The sequence below is a fragment of the Balaenoptera musculus genome, chromosome 8, assembly GCF_009873245.2.
Source record: "Balaenoptera musculus isolate JJ_BM4_2016_0621 chromosome 8, mBalMus1.pri.v3, whole genome shotgun sequence".
Lineage (NCBI taxonomy): Eukaryota > Metazoa > Chordata > Mammalia > Artiodactyla > Balaenopteridae > Balaenoptera > Balaenoptera musculus.
In genome coordinates, this window is record NC_045792.1 from 104573497 (window position 1) to 104598528 (window position 25032).

Here is a 25032-nt window from a genome sequence, read left to right on the forward strand (position 1 = left end):
CCAAATGTAAAATAGATAGCTAGTGGGAAGCAGCCACATAGCACAGGGAGACCAGCTCTGTGCTTTGTTACCACCTAGAGGGGTGGGATAGGGAGGAGATATGGGGATATATGTATAGCTGGTTCACTTTGTTATAAAGCAGAAACTAACACACCATTATAAAGCAACTATACTCCAATAAAGATGTTAAAAAAAAAAGTCTTGGTTTTGACCATTAAGTCAGGGAATGGATACATTTGCTGTATACCATGCAGAGGGACATAACATTCTTATTTTATGTTCCTTTTTATTTTTCTTCTTGGGGAATGGACATCCTTAGTCAGGTTTTATTAATGTGCTCTCTTTATCTCATTTTTGGGATAATACAGTGTTTTTGCATTGTGCTTTCACATCAACAGAGGTTAAAATTCAATAAACATTTATCACGTGTCGAATACTAGGCTAGGTTCTTTCAAATGCGTTACCTTATTTAATCTTCAAAACAGCCCTGTAAGGTAGATGGTATAGTTTCAAACCTTAATTTTTTTTATTATGGTAATGGAGGCTTAGGGAGCTGCCTTGACTTGACCAGGATCACAAAGTTGGTAAGGGGTGGAACCAGACTTTGAACCCTGTGTTTCTTCTTTCACACCTTACCATCTCTCTTGCAGTATATTTCTTTTTTTTTTTTTTAAATATTCTTTTCTTTCTTTTTTTTTTTAAATTTTATTTATTTATTTATTTATTTATTTATTTATTTATTTATTTATTTATTTATTTATGGCTGTGTTGGGTCTTCGCTTCTGTGTGAAGGCTTTCTCTAGTTGCGGCAAGTGGGGGCCACTCTTCATCGCGGTGCGCAGGCCTCTCACTATCGTGGCCTCTCCCGTTGCGGAGCACAGGCTCCAGACGCGCAGGCTCAGCAATTGTGGCTCACGGGCTTAGTCGCTCCGCGGCATGTGGGATCTTCCCAGACCAGGGCTCGAACCCGTGTCCCCTGCATTGGCAGGCAGATTCTCAACCACTGCGCCACCAGGGAAGCCTCTTGCAGTGTATTTCATACAGAAAACAAATGATAGGTACTCCTGTTGTAGGAAGTTGTAAACTGAGTACTTCATCTTTTTTTGAGGCTGCTGTTACAATTTCTTTCCTAACAAATATCTGCTTAATATCCTAAATGAGATAGCTACAAATATTTGACAGCTAACATGTGATTATGTTTTTTAAAAATTGGCACGTTCTTTCTTTTTTGTGAACTTTGAACTTACTGCACTTGATCTATTAAAATAGCAATATTCATGCAGTTTGTGTATATGTCAAGCCTTTTATTTATGCATGTCACTCATATCATTGTTTTCTGTTTTAAATTTTAGATTCTTGGGGGTTTTCTCTATCTGTGAGTACTTGGTAAAAACTTAAAGCATAAAGATAAAAGGCAGCAGATAGGGACCAAATGAGTGGTTTTGGCAAATACAGTGGTGAAGGCCTCCTTCAGGTAGGTAGAGAGGAGGAGGGAAGAGGGTGGTTTTGTAGGAGCTAAAGAGAGCATAAGCTTTACTATGGAGTGGGAAGCCTATAGGCTGTTAGATTAGTAGGACTAAAGTAGAAGATTTGTTTGGGAGGTAGTGTTGATAATATAGGGAACACATTTTAAACAATTACGAAAGCCAGGTATGGAAAATAGAGAGCCGTTAGAAGCTGTGGTTTGTTTTTAATTGAACACTAATTTGATCAAAGTGGTTTTTTAGGAGTAATATTTTTGTAGTTTTAAGTCAGGGAGGTGTCTAGAAGAATACTGAAATAGATTACCTCTTGAGGTGATAGGTTACCTGAACTCTAGGGCAGTGGTTCTTGAAGTGTGATCCACTTACCAGCAAAGTAAACATTATCTGGGTGTCTGGGAACTAGTTAGAAATGCATATTTTTGGGCCCTGCCCCATACTTGCTGGATTAGAAACTCTGGGGTTGGGACCCAGTGATCTGTGTTTTAACAAGCCAGGTGATTCTGATGTGTGCAGAAGTTTGAGAACTACTGCTCTGGGGTATAGATAGTAGAAATGGAAAGGAAGAGATAGAAGCAAGACACTTTGGCAGTGAAGGACTGACAAAACTTGGTGAATGATAGATACCAGCATGTTAGGATGGAAAAGAGTGCTTGACTGGGGATCATGAGCCCAGAGTCCTAGTACCAATTCTATTACCAACTATAGTTTTGAGCAAGAGAACTGACCTGTTATTGAGGGAGTTGTACTAAGTGATTTCTGAGGATTTTGGAAGCAAAGACAAATGAATTAAGGTGGACTCTGGGATTAAGTCTGGATTATCAGGAAGATCAGAGGGAGGAGTGAATGTGGGTGGATGTTTTAGACATTTGGAACAGATTTGTTTAAAGCAGAGGTTCTCAGCTGGGGGTGATTTTTGCCCCCCCCCCCCGCCTCAGGAGACATTTGGCAATATCTGGAGACATTTTTGATTGTCAGACTAGGAGAGGACTACTGGTATGTTAGTGAGTAGAGGCTAGGGATGCTGTTAAAACACCCCATTAAACATTCCCTACAACAGAACCTGCCGTATAGCGCAGGGAGCTCAGCTCGGTCCTCTGTGGTGACCTAGATGGGTGGGATGGGGTGATGGTGGGAGGGAGGTCCAAGAGGGAGGGGATATATGTATACATATAGCTGATTCACTTCGTTGTACAGCAGGAACTAACACAACATTGTAAAGCAACTATACCCCCCAAAAAAACAAATTGCCCATAACAAAGAATTATCCAGTGTTAATTGGGTGAGATTGAAAACTCTGATTTAAAGAGAGCTATCCAGTAGATGGGTTCTAGGTTTCCATCCTGATTATCTGCTGTTAATCTTAGAGTTTTAAGTCCAACACAAAACATCTTGAAAGCATCTCAGATTGTGTTTCTCAGGGCTTTGCCCAAATAAGCATGAAGTGGTTTTTTTGTTGTTGAATTTTTGCAAAAGAAACTTCATGGTCATGGCAAGTCCTCAACCTAGTTGCAGATTTCTTTATTATTCCTTTTAATTTATTCTAAGATCCCTTGATTTGGGTAACCAAAGTAAGTACTCACTGTCTTGAGATGAATAGTTAAGTTATAACAATAAATCATCTTTTGGTATTCTCTTTGAAGTATAGCAAAAAATGAGCTAAAAGCTGTGGGTGTTGATGTGAACAAATATTGAAATACTTTTGATTACCCTGTGGCTGAATAAACCCATGGCCATTCCTGAGAAACAACCTCATGAGCTGGTTGTGGCCCTCAGTGTGAATTTAAGGTAGCCCCAACCTTAATTTATCTCTTTATATCCCTGGATCACAGAAGTTATGAAGTCTTTTGTGTCAGGGCAGTAATCTAGCCAACCCTTTCTTGTTTCTGACAGTAACTTCAAGAGAATGTAGATTCATAAATATGGTGATTGTATTATAGTACTTTAATCATTTCCAAAGTACCTCTGTGTTTATTGTCTTTTGATCATCTTATTCTTTTGATCATCACCATTGCGGGGGTTGCTAGGACATGGGGATGGTGCTACCATGTTGCACAATTCCTGAGGGACCCATTCACTTTTCTTAATCTATGTGAAAGATGCTCTTGGAGTTGGGCAGTGTGCAAAAAAAAAAAAGGGACCCTTTCTGGGTGGATAAGATAAAGGAAGGGCTTCCCACAAGGCGCAGTGGTTAAGAATCCGCCTGCCAATGCAGGGGACACAGGTTTGAACCCCGGTCCAGGAAGGTCCCACATGCTGCAGAGCAACTAAGCCTGTGCGCCACAACTACTGAGCCCGTGCGCCTAGAGCCCGTGCTCTGCAACAAGAGAAGCCACGGCAATGAGAAGCCCGCGTACCGCAATGAAGAGTAACCCCTGCTCTCCGCAACTAGAGAAAAGCCCGTGCAGCAACGAAGACCCAATGCAGCCAAAAATAAATATAAATAAAATAAATAAATTTCTTTCAAAAAAAAGATAAAGGGAAAGCCACCTTGTATATTTGAAAGAAAGGGAGAAAAGAGTCCAGTCTGATGAATAATAGCACACATTAATTGAGTGTATACTATGTGCTTGGTACTGACCTTTTACATATATTAACTAATTTAATTTTCAGCAGCCCTTTGAGGTAGGTTCTGTGATTCCCATTTTCTGGTTTGGAGACTGAGGCATAGCACAATTAAGTAACTTGTCCCAGGTTATTCAGCTAAGTAGGGAAAGAGCCAGGATTTATAGTAGGCAGTCTAAGATATACTGCCTCTTTTTCAACTTTGTTGGAACACAGTTTGTAAATGTTCTGCTGTTGAATTTAGGGTGTTCCCCGAGTCATCTTTTCTCACTCAAGAGATTCATTCACTTAAATGTTTGCTGAGTGCTTACACTGTGTCAGGCACTTAACATGGGCCTTGCTTTTTTAGAACTTCCAAATAACTGTGGTTTCAGGTAGTGCTGAATACTTTGAAGAAATTAAGAGGGGGATGAAATACTTGTAGGGTGGGGATCACTCCTTGAGTTGGGTCATCGGTAAAGGCTCCCTGAGAAGATGGTGTTTGTAACTGAGACCTGAGTGATGAGGAGCCAGTCTTGTGAAGGTCAAGGCCTTGGGGGACCAGATCTGGGTCAGCAGAGCTCTAGGTTGAGGGACCAGTTAATGCAAAGCCCTATGGTAGGAATGAGAAAATACTACAAGCACTTAACCACATGTCAGACACCATGCAGGGCACTTGGGATACGGATACAGTGATGAGCAAGATAGGCATGGTTCCTCTATCATCAAGATTACGGTCTGTTAGGGAAGTCAGACATTAAATACTTACAATGTTAATTATAGTTATGCAAAGCACTACAAAGATAAATATAGGAGGCAATGAAAGTGTATAATAGAGTGACCTAATCTAAACTTCAGGAGTGGGAAGAGGCATCAGGGAACACTTTTCCTGAGAAAACCTTTAAAGCTGAGACCTGAAGGGTGAGTAAGAGGTAACCAGGCAAAAAGGAGAAGTGAATATCATATGCAAAACCTCCGAGGTTGGAAGGAATCTGACATGTTTGAGGAGCCTACCAACCAAACAAAACCAAAAAGGACAGTGTAACTGGAGAGAGGAAGTAAGTGGTGGAGACAGTTAAAATCCTGACAAAGGTAATCAGGGGTCAGGTCAAGTAGGGCTTTATTCTTTTCTTTTTAAATAAATAAATTTATTTATTTATTTATGTTTGATTGCGTTGGGTCCTTGTTGCTGGACGCGGGCTTTCTCTAGTTGCAGCTAACGGGGGTACTCTTTGTTGCGATGCGCAGGCTTCTCACTGCGATGGCTTCTCTTGTTGCGGAGCACAGGCTCTAGGTGCACAGGCTTCAGTAGTTGCAGCACGCTGGCTCAGTAGTTGTGGCTCGCGGGCTCTAGAGCACAGGCTCAGTAGTTGTGGCGCACAGGCTTAGTTGCTCCATGGCATGTGGGATCTTCCTGGACCAGGGCTTAAAGGGTAGAGCTTTATTCTGAAGGCAGTGGGAATGCAAAGTTCAGCAGAGGAGTATAACATGCTTGGACTAATATCAGTAGCTGCAGTGTAGAGAAGGGATCAGGGAGAGAGCAAGAATGGATTTGGTGAGAACAATTAGGAGGCTACTGCGGTTCTGGTAAGATAAGATGGTAGTATGGTTGAGAGTGCTGACAGAATTATAGAGGTCTTCAGGAATATTTAGGAAATGGAATCAAAGGACTTTGGTTCACTGGTTGTGTGGAGGGTGAGGTTAAGGGGTGCATATAAGCATGACTCCCAGGTTTTTCTCATGTGAGTGGTTTGTGGTGCAATCCTTTTATTGAGATACAGGGCGCACTGAAGGAAGAGCAGGTTTGGAGATTGAGGGGAAGAGCTTACGTTCAGTTTCGAGTTAAGTTTGGACAGGTTGAGTGTGAAGTGCCTGTGAGACATCCTGGTAGAACTGTTGAGTAGGTAACTGGCTGCGGTTCTGGGCTTCAGGAAGGGCTTATTGGCATATAGCTGGATCTTACTGGCATACCTGTGGTAGTTGAAGTTGGGTAGACAGGGAGTGACTTACAAAGGGGGTGAGAAGGAGGGACCAGAGGGATATGAGGAAAATCAGGAGTAGTGGTGCTGGGACTTCCCTGGTGGTCCAGTGGGTAAGACTCCTCACTCCCAATGCAGGGGGCCCAGGTTTAATCCCTGTTCGGGGCACTAGATCCCACATGCAGGCCGCAACTAAGAGTTCACATGCCGCAGCGAAGATCCTGCATGCCACAACTAAGGCCCGGTGTGGCCTAAATAAATAAATAAATAAATTCTTTAAAAAAAAAAAAGAGTAGTGGTGCCTTGGGGACTTCCCTTGCGGTCCAGTGGTTAAGACTCCACGCTTCCAAGCAGGGGCATGGGTTCAATCCCTGGTTGGGGAACTAAGATCCCACATGCCATGCGGTGGGGCCAAAAGATTTTTTTTTAAAAAAAAGGATAAACAGTGTTTATCAGGCACTGTTCTAACCATCAGTGTATTTTTACTCATTTAAAGCTTGTAACTCTATGAAGTAGGTGCTTTTATTATTTCTATTTTATAGATCAGGAAAATGATACAAGAAGGGACTGTATAATTTGCTCAAGACCACTGGGTAGTAACTGGAGAAGTTGGTTTTCGAACCCAGGTTTGTCTGGTTCCAGTTTGCATTCTTTTTTTTTTTTATAAATTTGTTTATTTAGGTTTTTTTTTTTTTTTTTTTTGGCCGCGTTGGGTCTTCGTTGCTGTGCGCGGGCTTTCTCTAGTTGCAGCGAGCAGGGGATACTCTTCATTGTGGTGCGTGGGCTTCTCATTGCGGTGGCTTCTCTTGTTGTGGAGCATGGGCTCTAGGCGCACGGGCTTCAGTAGTTGTGGCACGTGGGCTCAGTAGTTGTGGCTCGCGGGCTCTAGAGCGCAGGTTCATAGTTGTGGCTCACGGGCTTAGTTGCTCTGTGGCATGTGGTTTCTTCCTGGACCAGGGCTTGAACCCGTGTCCCCTGCATTGGCAGGCAGATTCTTAAGCACTGCGCCACCAGGGAAGTCCCCAGTTTATATTCTTAAACACCACTTTACACTAATAGTGTTTCAAAGAGGAGGGAGTGGTCAGCTGAGGTGGATGCTGCTTGTGGGCTGAGTATACTGAAGACAGATTTCCATTGGATTTGGCAACATAGAGGTTATTGGTGACTTTAAACAGGAGTTTTGGTGGCATTTGGGGGCAAAAGACATTCTTCAAAATAAATGTGAGATTAAACAGAGACAGTGAATGAAGAGAAGTTTAGAGAAGTTTGGCTGTGAACAGAGAAGTGGAGCAAGTCGTTAGCTACAAGTGTAGGATGCAGAGAATGTTCTCTTCACTGTTTATTTGTTTGCTATGTTTTGTTTTAAGATAGAAGAGACCACTGCATTGTTTTGTTAATGGTGTTATCAACTATTACTCCTTCTTCTGTTACTCTCCATATTTAATCAGTCGCTAAGGCCTGCTGGATTTCTGATATTCATCTCTTTGTAGTTCCTACTGCCACTTATAGTTCTTACTCTTAGCCTGGACTATTGTAGTAGCCTCTTTCTTAGTTTTTTTTTTTTTTTTTTTAAGTATCTATTCTTTTTTTTTTTTTTCAAGTTTATTTATTTATTAATTTATTTTGGCTGCGTTGGGTCTTCATTGCTGCATGTGGGTTTTCTCTAGTTGCGGAGAGCGGGGGCTACTCTTCGTCGTGGTGCACGGGCTTCTCATAGTGGTGCGTGGGCTTCTCTTGTTGCAGAGCATGGGCTCTAGGCACACGGGCTTCAGTAGTTGTGGCACGCAGGCTCAGTATTTGCGGCTCGCGGGCTCTAGGGCACGGGCTCAGTAGCTGTGGCGCACGGACTTAGTTACCCCGCAGCATGTGGGATCTTCCCAGACCAGGGCTCGAACACGTGTCCCCTGCATTGGCAGGCGGCTTCTTAACCAGTGCGTCACCAAGGAAGTCCCTCCATTATTTCTTATATTGTGCTTCTAAGGTTCTGATAATGTTATTCCCATCCTCTGTGACATTTCCATTCTATAAAGTCACTGGTGGCATGGGACAGACACTGGACCTTGGTTCATGAAACTTGGCTTTGAATTTCAGCTTATAAACTGTGTAATCTTGAGCAAGTTACTTAACCTTGATGAACTTTCATTTTTCATGTGTGGAATTAGTAAAAATAAAACTTACATTTTGGAGATAGCTTATTAGTGCTTGGTTAACTTTAAAGGTTTGCCACTATAGGTGCAAACTCCTTAGCCTGGTATTCAGGCTTTCCTGCACACTTGTGATATCCTGTCCCCTGTCCCTACCCTAGTTCTCATCCTCTAAAACCCATTTGCAGTATTGTTTTCTTAATCCTATATGTTGAAGGAAACCTCTTTTCTTAACACTCATAGTTTTTTCTCGCTATCTCTTGTGATATCTAACTGGATACAAGATAGAAAGTTTAATTATGTCTAGATTATATGCTCCTTGAGGATAGAGCATGGCACATAGATAGCACAGAACTATTTACATCACTGAGACTCTGACATTATGAGTTGGTTAACTTCGTCATGAACACAAGGTAGAATGTAATCAAATTAATTTACTGCATTCTCTTGTTAAGTGCTGACGGTACCGCTGTAATTATCAGGAGGGTGGTGGTCAGACAAAAGAGAAGGGAGCCAAGGAACAAGAATTTGCCACGTCTGGTTGCCCCACTTGTTCTGATCAGTAGAGAAAGGTGGAACAGACTGCTCCTGTTCTTGAGAGCATCCAGTTACCTTATTTCTTATACTGTGCTCACCAGGCTACTTTCATAATTAGTTTGGTTCCCCTGTTCCTTGATATTGGGAAATGGGTTCCCTGGATAATGGGCATGAGTATTCATAGTGCTAGGCATTGTGAAGAAGTTAACTGACAATCCTTTTATCTTGCAGAGTTGAGTACTAGCCTACCAAGATCTCTCCTCTGAACCTTAAAGGAGACAAAAATGTCCACTTAACAGTAGTAGTGTCTACACTCTTCTTATGTACAAAGGTTTGAACACGGTGTGTAGAATGCTAAGGTACCATCATACCTTAGCTCAGACCCTTTTCTCCGGGGAGCATTTCTTTGACTAGGTCAGATCTTCCAGTTATTCTCATAGTATAGAATACCTCTTATGCGTAGCACTTCTCAAAATTGCCACTTTGCTTGGGTTATTATTTGCTTGTCTGTTTCCCTTTTAGACTATAAGCATCATTAAAGGCTGCTACAGTGCCTTTTCTCACCATTTTATCCCCGTGCTTGGTACAGGTCCTGGTCCACAGTAGGTTGGTTCTTGATGGATTTTTTTTCTGTGAATGTGCATATCTAAAATGCTTTCCCTCCCACCCTATTCTGTCTTCTTGGGTAAGCTCTTAGTAAGCTCTTAATTGTCCTCTAAGACCCCCAGATGTTGCTCTTCTCTTGAGTTCTGCTCAGTTACACTCCCAAGACACTTCTTATGCATTTTTGCTCTGGGACTAGTCACTTTGTGTTGTAATTATTTGACCACGAGTCTCTTTTCACCCAGCTAGAGTAGACTCTTTTCCAGTTGTATTGAGAAATAATTGACATACATCACTGTGTAAGTTTAAGGCATACAGCATGATGGTGTGATTTACATATATTGTGAAATGATTACCGCAGTAGGTTCAGCTAATATCCATCTTCTCGTACAGATACAATAAAAAGAAGAGAAGGGGACTTCCCTGCCGGTCCAGTGGTTCAGACTCTGCACTTCCAGTGCAGGGGGCCTGGGTTCAATCCCTGGTTAGGGAACTAAGATCCCACATGCTGTGCGGTGTGGCAAAAAAAAAAAAGAGAAGAAAGGAAAAAAAATTTTTTCTCGTGATGAGAACTCTTAGGAATTTCTCTTCTAACAACTTTCCTGCATAGCATACAGCAGTGTTAGCTGTAGACATCATGTTGCACATTACATCCCTAGTACTTTTTTTTGTGTGTAACATCCCTAGCACTTATTTATCTTCTAACTGTAAGTTTGTACCTTTTGACCACCTTCCTCCAGTTTCCCCTCCCCCCGCACCTCATCTCTGGTAAGCTCTAGAGTAGACTTCTTTAAGGCAAGAACCATGTCTTTTTCAAGTGCTCAAGTGCATTTTATTGTGCTTAGCTTTATTGTGCTTAGCAAATATTGCAGGTTTTACAAATTGAAGGTTTGTGGCAACCCTGCATTGTCAGATGATGGTTAGCATTTTTTAGCAATAAAATATTTTTAAATTAAGGTATATATATATATGTTTTTAGACAATACTTTTGCACACTTAATAGATTATAGTGTAGTATAAACATAACTTTTATGTGTCTCCGAGGTATGCTTGTATGTCTCTTGAAATGAACAGAAATGTGTTGTGCACTTCCTTGAAAGTACATGGACCATCATATATAACATAATAACCCTAACAATTAAAAAAACCTTAGCTTGGTAATCAGGAAGCCTGTATTAGTTATCTCAGCTTTATTTTATTTACCTGCAAGGTCCTTCTCAGTTCTAATAGTTTAAACCAGTTGTTTTCAAAGTGTGACCCAGACCACGTCATCTGGGAACTTGTTAGAAATGCAGATTCACAGGTCCTACCCCAAACTTCCTGAATCAGAAACTCTGGGAGCGGGACCTGGACTTGTTTCAACAAGTCCACCAGGTGATTCTGGTAGATGGTAAACAGAACCACTGAAATTATTTTAACAGTTAGTTTTTCTGTGCATTAAAAAAAAAAAAATAGAGTTAACGACCTTAATTTAAACTTCATAGCTTAAAGTTATTTTTAAAACTTTTCTTTATATGTGTTTCGTACCGGTTGAATTTGAGGACATTCTTCTAAACTAGTTGTAGCTAAATATCAAGGTATCTTTGAATCAGAGGCAGTAGATTCAGAAGTATTTGAAGACTGCTGCTTGCACAAAGTATGAGTGTGTGTATGTGCTTATATTTATATCTGTATATATGCATCTAGCATACATACATGTTTTTCTCTCTATCACTGGAAAATTCTCCATGATGAGTGGTTAAAGGAAGGAAAGGGTACAGTACAGGCCTCTATTAGGCAGACTTGAATGAGTGGTATGGCAGAATAAGAAGTATCAAAAAGTAGAAGTTGCTTTTTTACAGTAGCAGATACACATATAGTCGGCCCTCTGTGTTCTTGTATCCTGCATCCATGGATTCAGCCAACCATGGATTGAAAATACTCAGGGGAAAAATTCCAGAAAGTTTCAAAGAGCAAAACTTGAATTTGCTGCGGTGGCAACTACTTACATAGCACTTACATTGTATTTACAATCATTTATATAGTATTGTATTAGGTATTATAAGTAATCTAGAGATGGTTTACAGCATACGGGAGGATGTGCATAGGTTATATGCAAATACCACACCATTTTATGTAAGGGCCTTGAACATTTGTGGATTTTGGTATTCCGTGGTGGGAGGTGGGGGTTAAGGGGAGTTCCTGGAACAAATCCCATGTGGATGCTTAGGGACAACTATATTTACCTCCTTTACCAAGGAGCTCTCTTAGCAACAGATGTTTACCTCTGTGCTACCTGCAACGGGTTGTTGTTGTGGACTGAAAGGTACTGATTATTGTTGATGTTCATTTACTTCCTGTAGAGGGAGTTGCACACTTTACTATTGGAAACCATAATAATGGCATATCTCAGATGCATATTTTGTGTTTGGCACTATGCTAAGTGCTTTTATATGTGGCCCACTTCCACCACTGTTGTTTTGGCTTAATACCTTGAGTTAAAATTTACTCTCCGTTAAATAAAAGGGAACCTTTTGGAAATAGAGTTCCTAAAAAGAACTCCTTTTTTTTTTTTTTTTAATAGATTTATTTATTTTTATTTATTTATTTTTGGCTGTGTTGGGTTTTCTTTGCTGCGCGCGGGCTTTCTCTAGTTGCGGTGAGTGGGGGCTACTCTTCATTGCGGTGCGTGGGCTTCTCATTGCGGTGGCTTCTCTTCTTGCGGAGCACGGAATCTAGGCATGCGGGCTTCAGTAGTTGTGGCACACGGGCTCAGCAGTTGTGGCGCACGGGCTTAGTTGCTCTGTGGCATGTGGTATCTTCCCAGACCAGGGCTCAAACCCGTGTCCCCTGCGTTGGCAGGCGGATTCTTAACCACTGTGCCACCAGGGAAGCCCAAGAACTCCTTTTAAGATACCTAGTTGAACAGTTTCAGGATTTAGTAAACAGTATCATGTTTGCTTCATTTACCTCTTGTACCTTTTTTGTGTGTGTGTGATTCATTATTTTTATAGATTATACTCCATGTAAAGTTATTACAGAACAGTAGCTATATTTCCCTGTGCTTTACAATATATCCTTGTTGCTTATTTATTTTATACATAGTAGCTTGTACCTTTAGTTTATTACCCATCTCATACTTTCTAAATTGAAGAAGCCTGTTTTCTTTCATCTTTCCTTACATGGAAGTTGCTTCTTCTTTTTTTCTTTAATTACTGTAATGGCCTTTCTCCAAGTCTTTTCTACCTATTAACTATTTCTTAGTGTGGTTACCAAAACTATAAGAATTGTCATAGGTTCAGAAGTTTTGTTGTTTTTGGTTTTTTGCTCATTTATTTATTTATTCAGCAAACATTGTTGGGTGTACTGTTGATGTTTAATGCATGTGCTGGGTATACAGAAATGAATATCTCTACCCCGTCTTCATAGTCTGGTAAGAGCCATATAAACAAATAATTATGCTCTACTGTGATAAATGAAATTTAGGAGGTATAAAGTACAAGAGGCAAGAGAAAGGAGGGTATGACTGAGGAAAGAAGGTCTTCAAAGAGGAGGTAAACTATTTACTAAGTTCGATATTGGAACATTAAGGGTTGTCCAAGAGGACAGAGGGTGAGGGGGAAAATTCCAAGCAGAGGAACCAGCATGTCCAGAGGCAAAGAAATATGAAACAGCACTACAAGCTCAAAACAGCATTGCCAGTAGTTCAGTGTTACTAGCACATACAAATGGGAGAGGATCTGAGATCTGAAGACTCCTGTTAAGTTGTTTGTACCTTATGCAGTAGGTAGTGAGGAGACATTATCGGAACTAGAAACATGGGGATACTTGCTGGTATCTGTTTTAGAAAGATCGCCCTGGAAGGGTGTTGTGGTGGATAGACTAGTGAGGGAAGAATTGCAGCGGTAAGGAAATCAGATAAGAATTTATGATAATATTTTAGAAAGAAATGATAACCAAACCTTGGTACCAAGAATGGAGATGGAGAAGAGACTGAGTCGAGGTGCTTTAGGACAGAGTTGATGGGACTTGGCGATCCTGTTAGATGCCCTCGGAGAGGAAGATGACTCCTGAGTTCTTGGCTTGTGTTCCCAGTTGATGGGTGGTGTCACTCATTGAGAGAGAATACCATGGTTCTATGCAAAGGCAAGAATGTAATTTTGATATATTTATACTGATCTTTATGTCTACATTAGCGTATTTATTTATTTCTTTAATTTATTTATTTAAAAAATTTTTTTTCTGTGTTGGGTCTTCATTGCTGCACGTGGGCTTTCTCTAGTTGTGGCGAGCAGGAGGGGCTACGCGGGGGCTACTCTTTGTTGTAGTGTGCAGGCTTTTCCTTGCGGTGGCTTCTTTCTTTGTTGCAGAGCACGGGCTCTAGGCACATGGGCTTAAGTAGTTGTGGCACGTGGGCTCAGTAGTTGTGGCTTGCAGGCTCTAGAGCGCAGGCTCAGTAGTTGTGGCTCATGGGCTTAGTTGCTCCGCGGCATGTGAGATCGTCCTGGACCAGGGCTCAAACCCGTGTCCCCTGCGTTGGCAGGCAGCTTCTTAACCACTGCACCACCAGGGAAGCCCTACATTAGCATATTTAAATCACCAATTATTTTTTGGGTCTGCTCTATGAAGAACCTTACTAGAGATTCTGGGCTAATGTCACGAGGTATCAACATAGATTTGGATGACTTTTTATTAGGTAAAACTAGTTCAGAAACCATTGTATTTTTTAATTAATTAATTAATTAATTATTTACTTATGTATTTTGGCTGCGCTGGGTCTTAGCTGCAACACTCGGGATCTTTAGTTGTGGCATGCAGACTCTTAGTTGCGGCACGCCTGCAGGATCTAGTTCCCTGACCAGGGATCAAACCTGGGCCCCCTGCACTGGGAGCGCAGAGTCTTACCCATTGGACCACCAGGGAAGTCCCAGAAACCATTGTATTTTAATTACTACATGGATTAATTATTTTTTCTCTAGGCCTTTTACTTTACACTTGCCCAAATCAAGGGCAAATCGTATAATACTGATTCATGTGGCTTTTTAAGCCCTTTCTCAGTTCATCTCCCTCTGTTTGGAATATTACTCCATGTTGTCTGCTATATCATTTATGAAAATATTCGGAACTGTCCCAAACATTATATTGTGGGAAACATAAACATCTGGAAACATTCATTTACTTCTGTTCCTTCTTTTTAAGTTTTTTTACCAGTTCTTCATATATGATACAAAATTCTTCCAGATTCTATGTTTTAAAAATTCTATAGAGAAACTTTGTTTGTTAAGAATTTTTATAATTCTAAATAAATTATATTTCTCTTGAGTTTCTCCCTTCATGGAATCCATGTGGCCATTCTAACAGCACATTTGGGAAAGCCCCTGTTGATACTTTGCCATCCTAAGTCAAGTTGGAACTGTGAGGAACTCTCAGTTACCAGCCATGAGCCAACGAACTCTGCTTTCACTGGGTAAAAGTAGAATAGGAGTTTATAGTGCCATGGTGAAGTGTCAAGTGGGCGGTGGTGGTAGTTTTAGATCTGGGAATGCATCACATCTCTAGGCCTCTCAGCCTTTCCTGTGTGAGAACAGGCTTCTTTCTCATTTTTTATAGATTGAGAGTTTTCTAATCACCTGGATACAGCTCCTTAATTTGATGACTTTTTTGATGGGTTTTTAAGACTCATTTGAAAACCGAAAACTATTGGCTAAAATCTCTCAATCTTGTTCTATGTTAATAATCATTTGAATGACTTATGTATGCCCACCCATATTAATCAAATTCATTGGCTTCTGCTAAAGCTCTAATGGGAATAGAATGGCAAGCTGACACATGTCCATTTGAATCGAAACCTGTCTGTTCATTTCACAAGTGTTTGATAGGTTCATTACCACAGGACTTTAAACTAGGCACACTGGCTTACGTGTGAAATAGGCTCTATTCGGTTTCTGAAAAGGAGGAGTTCCTTTGGGTATAATGCTTCTTTATATGCTATTAAATCCTAAAAATAGTCTATTGGTTAGTTGTATTATGGGATTAATATGACTCCTATTGAAATTGTAATTAAATACAGGAATAATACAAAGGAATGGAGAAAAATTCAAATAGGATTTTCCCATGGGTAAGATTTTGTTTACCTTTTCCCATACTGATCAGTCTTTTGGAATGTAATACTGATGACTCTTCCACAATTTATTAGTGTTTTTGCTTTCTTCCCTCAACTTTGATAGAATCGATATTTTGGGTGAGTAAATGAGGAAGAAGTTTAAAGGATTTTACCCTGTCTAGTGATAAAAGGTACACATGCTGGTTGTGAAAAATACAAGACAAATCACTCATAATCTTAAACTTAACCATCATCAGCATTTTAGCATATCTCCTTCCAGTTTTTTTTCCCATGCATAAAAGTATTTTTATGTAGCTGGGATAATGCTTGATATCATTTTATATCTTGCTTTCTAAATTTATCATAATCATTTTCCAGTCACTAAAAAATCTTACAAGAGTTTTTAGTGACTAAAGGTATGCTGTGATTTCCTGTAGTTTATTTGCCCATTTCTGTTATCGAACATTAGGTTGTATCTACTTTTGGGGAGCATTAAAAATAAAAATACAGTGAACTTATATATTTTTTTATGTTTCTGAGTATATCCTTATCATTCCTACAAGTACAGTAATTAAGGTTATGAACATTAAAAAAACTTACTGTTGAAAATTTAAACATACACAAAATAAATAATAGTGTAATGAGCTCCATCACCAGCTGTAACGATTATCAACGTATGGAACTCTTTCATCTGTATCCTCCGCTCCCTCTCAATTATTTTAAATTAAATCACAGATACTTTTATTTAAGTAATTTATTTCATCTGTAACATCCTTCAGTTATGTATATCTGAGTTTTTAGTAAAACTTACCTGTTTGTGAAATATAAAGCACATACAAAAAAGAATGTAAAACATAAATTTCTAGTTCAGTGCGTGATCACAGAAAATACCCTTGTAACTACCACTCATCAAGATTTGGAATTGCCACTACCTCAGGAGCTTCCTCATGCCTCTCCCAGTCACTAGTTCATTTTTCTTTCCCAATGGAGACTTCTAGCGTTATAATTTAGTTTTAGTTGATTTTGAACTTTTAAAATTGGAATAATACAGTGCGTATTTTGTGTCTGGCTTGTTTTACCCAACATTTTGAGATTTATCCATTGTTGCTCTGTAATATAGACTTTTAAAAAGCATAACAGCATTACTGGGCTTCCCTGGTGGCATAGTGGTTAAGAATCTGCCTGCCAGTGCAGAGGACACAGGTTTGACTAAATTTGCCAGTTTTCTTCCCTGGTCCGGGAAGATCCCACATGCTGCGGAGCAACTGAGCCGGTGAGCCACAACCACTGAGCCCACGCGCCAGAACTACTGAAGCCTGTGTGCCTAGAGCCTGTGCTCTGCAACAAGAGAAGCCACCGCAATGAGAAGCCCGCACACCGCAATGAAGAGTAGCCCCCGCTCGCCGCAACTGGAGAAAGCCCACACGCAGCAACGAAGACCCAGCGCAGCCAAAAAAAAACTGGATGAGAAACAACATTACTAGTATCACAGTAAATGCACAACTTCTTAATACCTTCATTGTTCAAATTTCCCTAATGGTTTTTCTTTTTTTTTTTTTTTTTTAATTTTAATGATTGGTTTGTTTGAATCATGAGTCAGACAAGGTCCATCCACATGTTGTGTATGGTTGATATGTGTCTGAAAACTCTCTTAACCTATAAGTCACTATTCCCCCCTTTTCTTTTTCTTGTATTGTGGAAAGATCTGGTCACTTGTCCTGTAGAATTTCCCACTTCCTGGATTTTGCTGATTGCATATCCACGTTGTTGTTTTTTTTTTTAATTGAGATATATGTAACATATAATGAAATATACAGGTCTTGTGTTCCGTTTGGTGAGTTTTGACAGAATAATCACTATTCAAAATAAGATATAGATAGAGAACATTTCCATCTTCATGGAAATTTCCTTTGTGTCCCTTTGTATTTAGTGTCTTCTTCCATCCGTATATCTGACTTCTATCACCATAGACTAAACTTGCCAGTTTTCATAAATATAGAATCACAGCATGTGCTCTTCTGTGAGGGGCTTCTTTCACTTAACATTACGTTTTTGAGATGTGTCCATGTGTTTCCAGAGTTTTTTCCTTTTATTGCTGAATATATTCCATTGTGTATATATACCATAATTTGTTTATTCTCCTTTTGATGGACACTTTGGTGGTTTTCAGTTTTTGGCTATTATGAATAAGGCTGTGATAAATATTCTCGTATAAGTCTTGATGTGGACATGCTTTCATTTTTTTTTTTGAGAAAATACAAAAGAGTGGTTGCTGGGTTATATGGTAAATATATGTATAACTTTATAAGAAATTGCCAAACTATTTAAAGTGCTGTTCCATTTTATACTCCCCCAGCAGTGTATGAGATCTGCACTTGCTCCATATGCTTGTCAACCTTTTTTTTTTTTTTTGGCCGCGCCATGTGGCAAGCGGGATCTTAGTTCCCTGACCAGGGATGGAACCCATGCCCCCTGCATTGGGAGCACGGAGTCTTAACCACTGGACCGCCAGGGAAGTCCCCTTAACCAACATTTTTGACATTAGCGATTCTAGTGAGTGTGAAGTAGTATCTCATGATTATAATTTGTATTTCTCTGATAACTAATAATGTTGAGCACCTTTTCATGTGCTTTACTGAGCATTTGTATATCTTTGATGAAGTATCTGTTCAAGTCTTTTGCCCCCTTTTTTATTGGTTCATCTTTTAATTGTTGATTTGTAGTTCTTTATATATTTGGATACAAGTCCTTTGTTAGACTTATGTGCTGCAAATATTTTTATCCAGTCTGTGACTTATTTTATTTTTTTAATGGTGTATTTTGGTGAACAGAATTTCTTAAATAATTTTTTTTTTGTTTTATGGTTTGTTACATGCTTTTTAAAACTTGATCTTTGAGATAACCCTTTGAGGGGAAATATGGTAGTGTCCTCATTTTGCTCATTAGGAAATAGAGGCCCAGAGAGGTAAAAAGACTTGTCCTAAAGTTATACAACTAATAAGTGGTAGAGCAAAGCTTGGAAACCAGGTCTTTTTACTTCGGGTTAAATTTCTTTCCATTACACCTTATCCTCCCTTTCTCTTTTCCCATTACCTGAAAATGATACTGTACTCAGCTACTTTCTTTTTCTTGAAGTTCTCTGTCCTATTTTACTTTGGGGCCTTTGCGTATGCAGTTCTGAGTTGAACACTTTCCTTCCTCTCTCGAATTTGATTTATCCTTCAGATTTCAGCTTAGATGTTACATCCTTTGGGAAAATTTTGACATTTCTTTCTTTTCCTGCTAGATAAGGTACCTCTTCTCCCTGTTTCTTTAACATTAGATTTTTCTGCTGTCATAACAAATAATACCCTGATTGTCTTTCTACTTACTCTCTCTAGATTCTGAGGGCAGGAACCATTACCGTCTTATTTACCAGAAAATTGACAATGTCTGGCACATGGGAGATGATTAAAATATAATGAATTCGATTGAATATAATTCTCTCTTTATCTACTAGTGACAGATTTTTTTGTACCGTATACTTAAACCCTATTGTGTACTTAATTTAGCATTTTTGTGTAGTGTCATGATGTTTCACTTGTGATTGCTGAATTCCTGAAAGGATTGTAACATATTTTAAAGTGAAGATGATAAAAATTTATTTTTTATTCCCTATATACCTAAGGAGCATTAAAACTTATTGAATTGAATATTTGACTAGCTTTAGGAAGTTTTCTTTATCCATTTACTTTATTTTTATTCATTTACTTTTACTATTGACAATGTCTTAAACTGCATATTTAAACTATATAATTGCCTGAAAGATATTACATCTGAAAAACTAATTTATACATTTCACAGCTGCTATCTTTGACACTGAACAGCAGGCATAGACTCCATCTTTTATTCCTAAAGAGTAGATAGGTTCTTAAAAAGTAACTTACAGAATTTACTGACAACTGGTCTGTGGTGTGGTTAAAAAAAAAATCCTTATTCTTAGGAAATGCACACTTAAGTATTTAGGAGTAAAGGGCCATCGTATATACAACTTACTCTCAGATGGTTTGGGAGTAAGTGGGGAAAAAAATACACAGCTGTGGAATGTAAATTGGTGCAGCCACTGTGGAAAACAGTATGGCGGTTCCTTAAAAAACTAAAAATAGAGTTGCCATATGATCCAGCAATCTCACTACTGGGCATATATCTGGAGAAAACTATAATTAGAAAAAATAAATGCACCCCAGTGTTCACAGCAGCACTATTTACAATAGCCAAGACATGGAAGCAACCTAAATGTCCATCGACAGATGAATGGCTAAAGAAGATGTGGTGTGTAGGCACAGTGGAATATTACTCAGCCATAAAAAAGAATGAACTAATGGGGAGTTCTCTGATGGCCTAGTGGTGAGGATTCAGCCCTTTCACTGCCATGGCCTGGGTTCAATCCCTGGTCGGGGAACTGAGGTCCTGCAAGCTGCATGGCATGCCCCCCCTAAAAAGAATGAAATAATGCCATTTGCAGCAACGTGGATGGACCTAGAGATTATCATATTAAGTGAAGTAAGTTAGAAAGAGAAAGACAAATACCATATGATATCACTTATATGTGGGATCTAAAGAATGACACAAATGAACTTATCTGTGAAACAGAAACAGACTCATGGACACAGAAAACAAACTTATGGTTACCAAAAGGGAAAGAAGGTGGGGGAGGGATAAATTAGGCAGATACAACCTGTTATATATAAAAGAGATAAACAAAAAGGTCCTACTGTATAGCATTGGGAGCTATATTCAATATCCTATAATAACACCATAATGGAAAAGAATACGAAAAAGAATATGTATATATATGTATAAGTGAATCACTTTGCTATATACCAGAAACTAACACAACATTGTAAATCAACCATACTTCAATAAAGAAATAAATAAACAAACATTCCACACCTGTATACACACACACACACACACTCTTGTGTATATCCTCAAGCAGTCCCCACTTTGCATGGTAGTGTGGGACTATAAAAACGACCATGAAGACTAAGGCCATGCAAGATGACCAATGGGAAAAGTTATGATGTGCCCTTTAAAATTTTTGTCAAAATATTAAAAACGATTTCATTGTTGGTATGAGGAAATGAAAAAGTAAAACTAGTATTTATTTGATACACTGTAATCTAAAGCATTAGAAACATTGAATATTAAAGTGTTCTATATCTTTGTTAAAATTTATCAAGAGTAGTTTGAGCAGTGTTTGCCTGCTTCTTGTCCTATAACTTAAGATATGGAGCAAACATCTTTTGGATGCCTTGGTTTCCAGCATTTTATCCTTTGTACTTTCTTTTTTTTTCTTTTTAATAAATTTATCTTATTTATTTTTGGCTGTGTTGGGTCTTCGTTGCAGCGTGTGGGCTTTCTCTAGTTGTGGCGAGCGGGGGCTACTCTTTGTTGTGGTGCGCGGGCTTCTCATTGTGGTGGCTTCTCTTATTGCAGAGCACGGGCCCTAGGCGCGCGGGCTTTAGTAGTTGTGGCTCACGGGCTCTAGAGCGCAGGCTCAGTAGTTGTGGCTCATGGGCTGTAGAGCGCAGGCTCAGCAGTTGTGGCGCACGGGCTTAGTTGCTCCACGGCATGTGGGATTTCCTGGACCAGGGATCGAACCCGCGTCCCCTGCATTGACAGGCGGAGTCTCAACCACTGCACCACCAGGGAAGCCCCTATCCTTTGTTGTTTTTTTTTTAAATTTAATTTTATTTATTTATTTTTTACAACAGGGTCTTATTAATTATCTATTTTGTACATATAAGTGTACATATGTCAATCCCAGTCTCCCAATTCATCACACCACCACCACACCCCACCCTACCCCCGCCACTTTCCCCGCTTGGTGTCCATACATTTGTGCCCCTTATCCTTTGTACTTTCAATGTCATGAAATATCATTGAGAGTTCCTTTTTTTTTTGCTGGTGTCAGTTCCTCTGGGACATCCTCATCCTTTTCATCATCATCATCATCACTTTCCTTATGTGTATGTTGATAAGTTTGCCTGTACTAAATAAGCTCCTCTGATGCATGTTAACTCTGTTTATTTTCTATTCAGATTTTACTTTCAGCATTACCACTTTTTACCTCTTTGCTTCATTTTTATCTCTGTAGGCCAGTTCCCTTTTTTGATTATCCATTTTTATAAAATGTCACATGGGTTTATTACTGGAGACCAGGAGTCAACACAGCTACACGCTGTGCTGTCTGTGTGTGAACTGAATAGCATGCCCAGTGACTCATCACTAACAGACTTTGAAAGAAGTGATGTGATTGGTCACTGGTCACAATGCACATCTTCACTTACATAGCCATTTCTGGAGTGAAGAACTAGCAGTAAAATTTGTACTTGAACCTAGGGGCAGGACAGGAATAAAGACGCAGATGTAGAGAATGGACTTGAGGACACAGGGAGGGGGAAGGGTAAGCTGGGACGAAGTGAGAGAGTGGCATGCACTTACATATACTACCAAATGTAAAATAGATAGCTAGTGGGAAGCAGCCGCATAGCGAAGGGAGATCAGCTCTGTGCTTTGTGACCACCTAGAGGGGTGGGATAGGGAGGGTGGGAGGGAGACGCAAGAGAGAGGCGATATGGGGATATATGTATATGTATAGCTGACTCATTTTGTTATAAAGCAGAAACTAACCCACCATTGTAAAGGAGTTATACTCCAATAAAGATGTTAAAACAAATTTGTGCTTTATGCAGCTACTTGTGGTTCATATACCATGGTAACTGAAATTTGAACTATGTTGTTGGGAGACTGATGTTATTTAACTAAAGTGTGGCTACTGAAATTTGGGCATATGGGATTGTGGAAAACAAGTACTACCAGTAAAAAGAGCATGTGTGAATGAGTGCAAATCCTTCCATTTTTATAGTGTTAAAAGATTAATAACTCCTTGCAGGAAGATTTATGTCATTGTATTCACTTTTAGTGACTTGTAGCTGTTATTTACAGGGAGCATCAGATGATGAGACACTGTATGTATATAAAAGTTTTTTGTTAATCGTGACATATTATAGAGAACAATATATGGTATGATAGGGCAACCAACATTTGCTGAATCGCTCTAATATGCCAAGCAGTATTTTAGATATTTTACATTATTAGATATGCCATTTAATCCTTGTAACAATCTCTGAAATTGGTGGTATTTTATATAACCTCATTTTATAGAGGAGGAAACTGAGGCTCAAGGCTTACGTAGGCTTAGTAAGTAACAGTTCCAGGATTCAAACTTAGGTCTGCCTGGCCCCAAACCCACTCATTCTACTACCCCGTTTTTCATGGTGGTTGTTGGCGCTCCACCAGAGTCCCTTTGATCGTGACTAAACTGAGACTAAAACATCAGAAAGGAGCACTTTAGATATATTTCAAGTTTATGGAGCTTTAGATGATTAGCTTCAGGTTAAACACATTGGCAAAAATACTACATAGGTCACAGCCTGTGTTTATTTATTGCATCATACCAGGAGACAGTTTCAGGTTGTCTCATTTTTGGCATTGCTGTGTTTGATCACTTTGTTACAGGTGCGACTGTCATATCTTTCCTTTAAAAATGTGTCTTCTCCTTTGTAATTAGAAAATAATTTGTGAGATGGTACTTTGAGATTCCCAACAACTTTTTACTAATCATCCGTTTATTGTCCTTGCTGTGGTATATTTTTTTTTTTTTTTTTTTGGTAGCATGGATCAGTATGTCATTCCTTTTTATTGATGAATAATACCTCATTTTATAGATATACACCATTTTATTTATCCATTCATCAGTTGATGGATATTTGGGTTGTTTCCACTTTTTAGTTATTATGAATAATGCAACTATAAACATTCACATGCAAGTTTTTATGTAAATGTATGATTTCAGTTCTCTTGGGTATATACCTAGAGTGGAATTGCTGGATCATATGGTAACTTTAATATTTTGAGGAATTGCCAACTATTGTCCAAAGCAGCCGCTGTGGTATACTTTTATTGATATCTTTAAAAGTTTATTACCAAAAATTTAGAAAATTAAACAAATAATGTATTTTTCATTGTGGGAGATAATAGGTGATCTCCAAAGAAGAGAAAAAGTTCAAAGGCACCGTTGAGCTTTTATTCTTTTATGATACCTTTGCAATTCCTAAATTATTTTTGAACTGTGTACTCTGAAGTATGTCAAAGGCACTGTTCTGTATTCTAATTGTTCTCTAGTAGAACACAGCACAACACACACACACATTTGGCCTGTTAAGCCTTTCTGAGTTTTCTTTTTAAATAATAAATAATCAATAATCAGAATATAGCACTCAATTGCAGAAACTTTCAGGAGAAGACAATTTAAGATCTACTGATGTAGTGGCAAAGAAAAGAGAAGAGTTATTTTATGGTTATAAATAGATAGAGCTGGGTGATTGTGATGATAGGTATTCAAGAATCAGAATTAAATAATGGCTTCTCTGGAAATAGTGGATCTTAAACTGGTGAGGACAGAGAGCCAGGGAAATAATTTTAGAAAGTAAAGCACAAAAGGCACATCTTAGAACTTAGTTGTCTTGAAATTTGAGTGAATTTACTGAGACTCAGTGAGAGGGTGAGAAGGTACCTTGATAATGGGGGTAGGATGAAAGAGGCAAGGGTTGGCCCAACATTGTGGCGAAGAAAAACTATAATTGCTAGGTTTTAAAGTTTTGATGTTCTTTATAAAGTAAGTCACGAGGTCATCATTTGTAAGGAAAGGTGGTAGAACTGGGAACAGAGTTTAGGAAAGGAACTTGAAACAGCATGTGTAATATAAACCGAAGCCACTGAATACAGAATGAGCAATATTGAAATGGTGGATGGAAAATAACCATTTATTCTCTCTCTCTCTCTTTTTTTTTTTTTTTTGCTGTAGAAAACTCTTCAGTTTAATATTGGTTATAAAAAAAATTGGTTATAAACTATAATACCATGCTTTCCCCCCTCATTTTAGTGGGTTTTATCTATTGATTTCTTAACATGAGTATAAAAATGTTTTATAAAAGCTTTTAAAGGTACATAGCTTTTTTATTTCATTTGGAATTAGGTTAATATGTTTGAAACTCCCTCAGAATCTGGCCCAGGACTAAAGTTAATTTGTAGCACTGGCAGTAAAAATTTCCTGAACCAGATACGGAACTTGAAATAGAACTAAGATTTGTGAAAGTGTCTGACATATAAGTCCAGAGTATGTAATCAACTTAAAAACAATGTTGTGTGGAAGACTTGACATATGCGAGTAGAGATAAATCTTGTTTATATTTCATCCAGGCTTAACCACAGCTCTTGTTCCATCCTGGGAAAGGTCAGGTTAAAAGAAATGCCCTTCACTGGATTTCAGGAGTCAGTGAACCTAGCTAAACTTGATTAAAGTGAGAAGGAAAGAGAATTTCAAGGATCATGAGCTTCGGAGACACTGTATATATTTGCCTTACATTAGAGATTCTTGTAGCAAGACTTCTAGCTGATCTTCTAGTGGTAATGTAAATTGACTGAATACACACATATCAATTGATTAAGTTAATTTTTCCTAGATCATTTATAGTTGGTACAAATACTTGTCATTGTTGCTGTCCTTTAAGAAAATTATGGGGGTTTTGGTAGTTAAAACTCAAATCATAGGGTTT

At 38.9% G+C, this 25032-nt stretch overlaps 1 protein-coding gene across 5 annotated transcripts in view; it reads left to right on the forward strand.

Annotated features, from left to right (window-relative positions):
• KDM2A (lysine demethylase 2A) overlaps nt 1-25032 on the forward strand; it is a 105134-nt gene that overhangs the window by 6987 nt on the left and 73115 nt on the right. The window contains exon 1 of one of the 5 annotated variants that reach the window (XM_036859423.1): nt 16820-16861. The exons of the other annotated variants lie outside the window; for them this stretch is intronic. Coding sequence (XP_036715318.1) covers nt 16835-16861 — 27 coding nt within the window. The 5' untranslated portion in view covers nt 16820-16834. Of the gene's footprint in view, nt 1-16819; nt 16862-25032 lie in introns of those variants that run through there. 5 annotated transcript variants of the gene reach the window in all.